Genomic DNA, 2,649 nt, shown 5'->3' with positions numbered 1-2,649 from the left:
CGCGTTTTCTTGAGGATACGTTTTTTCGTTTTCCAGAGTGTTTATGTGTTAGGAATCGACAGATTGAGAAAGTGAATTTTATTGAAAAAATTTCGAAAATTTCGAATACAAATGCGGAGTTTTTTTTTTGGGAGTATACGAGTATACGCACCCACTCCCCCCTCCTTTTTGGCGAGGGGGATAGATGAACTCGCCGGGTTTCGATGGGCTGCCTACGTACCTCTTTCGAGGATCAAGCCATCTCGTAGTTCTGTTTATGCCACGAGTGTGTTTACTCGTCGGTTGGTTTTTTGTCGACCGCTTTAGTTGCGGGGTGACGTTCACCTCGGGATTTTTCTCTTCCCGCTGAGTTTTGACGTTGTCTTCGGAGTTGGGGATGGTTCCGATCTCCGTATCTGTTTCCGCGGGAGATGTCTCTGTGCCCTTTGTTAGGGCATCCTCGGCGGAAGGCTGAGTTCGCTTGCGTTTAACCGTGGAGGTCGTCGTGATCTGCCTCAACTTATGCTCCGCTAAGAAACAAAGTCGCGACTGTTTTTGACAACTCCAGATTGCGGTGATTCCAGTCCTGGTTGGGAATTTGACGCCCAAGTGATAAGTCGAGGGAACGGCCTTGATGGCGTTTAGCCATGGAGTTCCCATGATCGCGTTGTAGATAGCCGGGCTATATACCACTGCGAAGTCAACTATTTTGGTAACGTTTTTTGCTATGACGGGTAGGTGAATCGATCCCAGGGTTATGGACGTTTGTCCGGAGAAACCTGTGAGCGGTTTTGGTACCGGGGTGACTTCTCCGAGCTCGACGCCCATCCTTCTCAAGATATCGCGGAAGATTAAGTTTACCGTACTTCCGGTGTCGATGTGTATCCTTGCGACTTCGAGATCTCTTATCACGAGATCGACGACCAAGGGGTCGCAGTGAGGCTGATCGATTCCGCAATCCTCTTCTTCAGTGAATGTGATCGAGGTGTTCCGTCCGTCTCGAGGGGGCGACCGTGGAGGATACTTCACAGTCGACTCGGCTTTCCGTTGGTAGGCCTTGATGGCCGAGACCGAGTCCTTGCAGTATTGGGATCCTCCCATGATCATGTTGACCCTCCTTTGGGAGGTATCGTTTCCCCTATCCTCCGGTCTTCTCTCGCGCTTATCCCCCACCTGATTTCTTGGCGACGAGTTCTCCGCGGGAGGATTCTTGTTGGTTTTTGGCGGACGGTCGGAGTCGAGGATTAGATCCTTGACGCTGGTTACTCCAGAGAGTTCTCCAGCAAGCAGCTTCACGGCCAGCCTTGCCCCTACGACTTTGTAGTTAGCCGTGGAGTGACCTTCGGTCTGATGGAACTCGCAGTATACATTTTTGTCGTAACTCTGGTTACGGTTCCACGTATTTCCCGAAGTCATGCCCTGCTCCGGATTGATCGCATAGTTGTGCGCGCCGTGGAGTTCTTCCCACTCGTCATGGACGTTCTTGTCGTTACGAGAGGTTTTCTTCTTTGATTTCGGATCCGCGTCTTTCGAAGAGTTCTTCGTCGGCTTATGTTTTTGCGACAGGACTTTCTTCTCCTCTTCGATCATTATGTAATCTGAGGTCTTTGTGGAGGGCATCCTGGATCGTGCGAGGTTTTTCGAGCGTTATCCACTTTTTAAACTTCGATTTGTACCAGAGCGCCTTCCTAAGCACATCGATGGCGACTTTGTCGCTGATTCTGCTGACCTTCGCCATGATCAGTTTGAAACGACTTATAAACTCTCGGAGGGTCTCGCCCTCTTCTTGGGTCAAGCTCCAGAGATCGACATCGGAAGTTTCTCTATCGATGAACATAGAATACTTGAGGAGGAATTCCGATGCGAGTTGGCAAAAGCTTCCGATGGAGTTTCGCTTCAACCGGGAGAACCATTCAAGCTCCGCACCTTAGAGATTTTCGACGAATAGGCGGCAATGACCAGCGTCTTTCTCGCTTTCTCTAAGCCTGACTCTTCCCATAGTGATGTGGAACGCCTGGAGATGTGCCTTTGGGTCGGTAGTACCGTTATACATCGGTATCTAGAGCTTTCCCGGATTGGACACCTTAGTCTCGGAGATTCGCGCGGTGAAGGGCGTTTTACGAGCCACCTCGAGCAGCCTATCGATTTCTGGGGCAGCACTCGTGGCGTGGTGGATCTGTGATTTCACGGCCCTTACTTCCACAGCGGTCTTGGTGATGTAATCGCGGAGATCGCGTATATCGGGATCCTCTCCAGCGGTTTTCCGAGCTTGCCGGCGTTCGTGGCGAGTAATCTCGGTTTGCCTTTCGGCAAGTTCCTCCTGTTCGATCCAGTAGAGGTTTTCCTCTTCTTCCGTCATGGGTTTGTCGAACGGAGAACTTTCCCGAGCTGAACGGCTACGGGTTCTTCTTGGATGGACGTCGGCGTCTTCGTCGGAGTCATCGCTGGGCTCCAAGTCGATACGCTCGATTTCGTCCTCTTGTGTGTCCTTTTCGGATGTCGGAGGTTTTTCCGAGTTGCCCTTGGTGACAGGGGACGTTTCGCTAGGGTTTTGTCTGGAAGGACGTTCCTGCGAAGTTCCAGGCCTATCGTGTGGGGTTGCGAACTCGAGCCTCCGTCCGCAGAGTTTTGTGGCTCCGCGAGGGAGAACTGCGCGAGACCTTGCCGTTA

At 51.5% G+C, this 2,649-nt stretch overlaps 1 protein-coding gene across 1 annotated transcript; it reads right to left on the bottom strand.

Moving 5' to 3' along the window:
* Positions 1-232: 232 nt before the first annotated feature.
* On the bottom strand, positions 233-2,032 carry LOC130497098 (uncharacterized). Its single transcript, XM_056990042.1, has 4 exons — positions 1,939-2,032; positions 1,656-1,905; positions 325-1,600; positions 233-250 (listed from the first exon to the last, which is right to left on the bottom strand). Exons 1-4 carry the CDS (start codon positions 2,030-2,032, stop codon positions 233-235), a joined length of 1,638 nt encoding a protein of 545 aa, XP_056846022.1.
* Positions 2,033-2,649: the final 617 nt, after the last annotated feature.

The sequence above is a fragment of the Raphanus sativus genome, chromosome 1, assembly GCF_000801105.2.
Source record: "Raphanus sativus cultivar WK10039 chromosome 1, ASM80110v3, whole genome shotgun sequence".
In the NCBI taxonomy this organism is placed as follows: Eukaryota; Viridiplantae; Streptophyta; class Magnoliopsida; order Brassicales; family Brassicaceae; genus Raphanus; species Raphanus sativus.
The sequence above is the reverse complement of the archived record's forward strand: the minus strand, read 5'-3'. Positions and strand labels throughout refer to the sequence as shown.

Bases quoted from the DNA above. Each gene is read 5' to 3' on its own strand.
- LOC130497098 (XM_056990042.1), bottom strand. From the start codon at position 2,032: ATGTATAACGGTACTACCGACCCAAAGGCACATCTCCAGGCGTTCCAC. The intron at 1,906-1,938 runs GTCATTGCCGCC...AAAATCTCTAAG, and splicing joins AGAAAGCGAGAAAGACGCTG to GTGCGGAGCTTGAATGGTTC. The intron at 1,601-1,655 runs GTACAAATCGAA...CGCACGATCCAG, and splicing joins GTGCTTAGGAAGGCGCTCTG to GATGCCCTCCACAAAGACCT.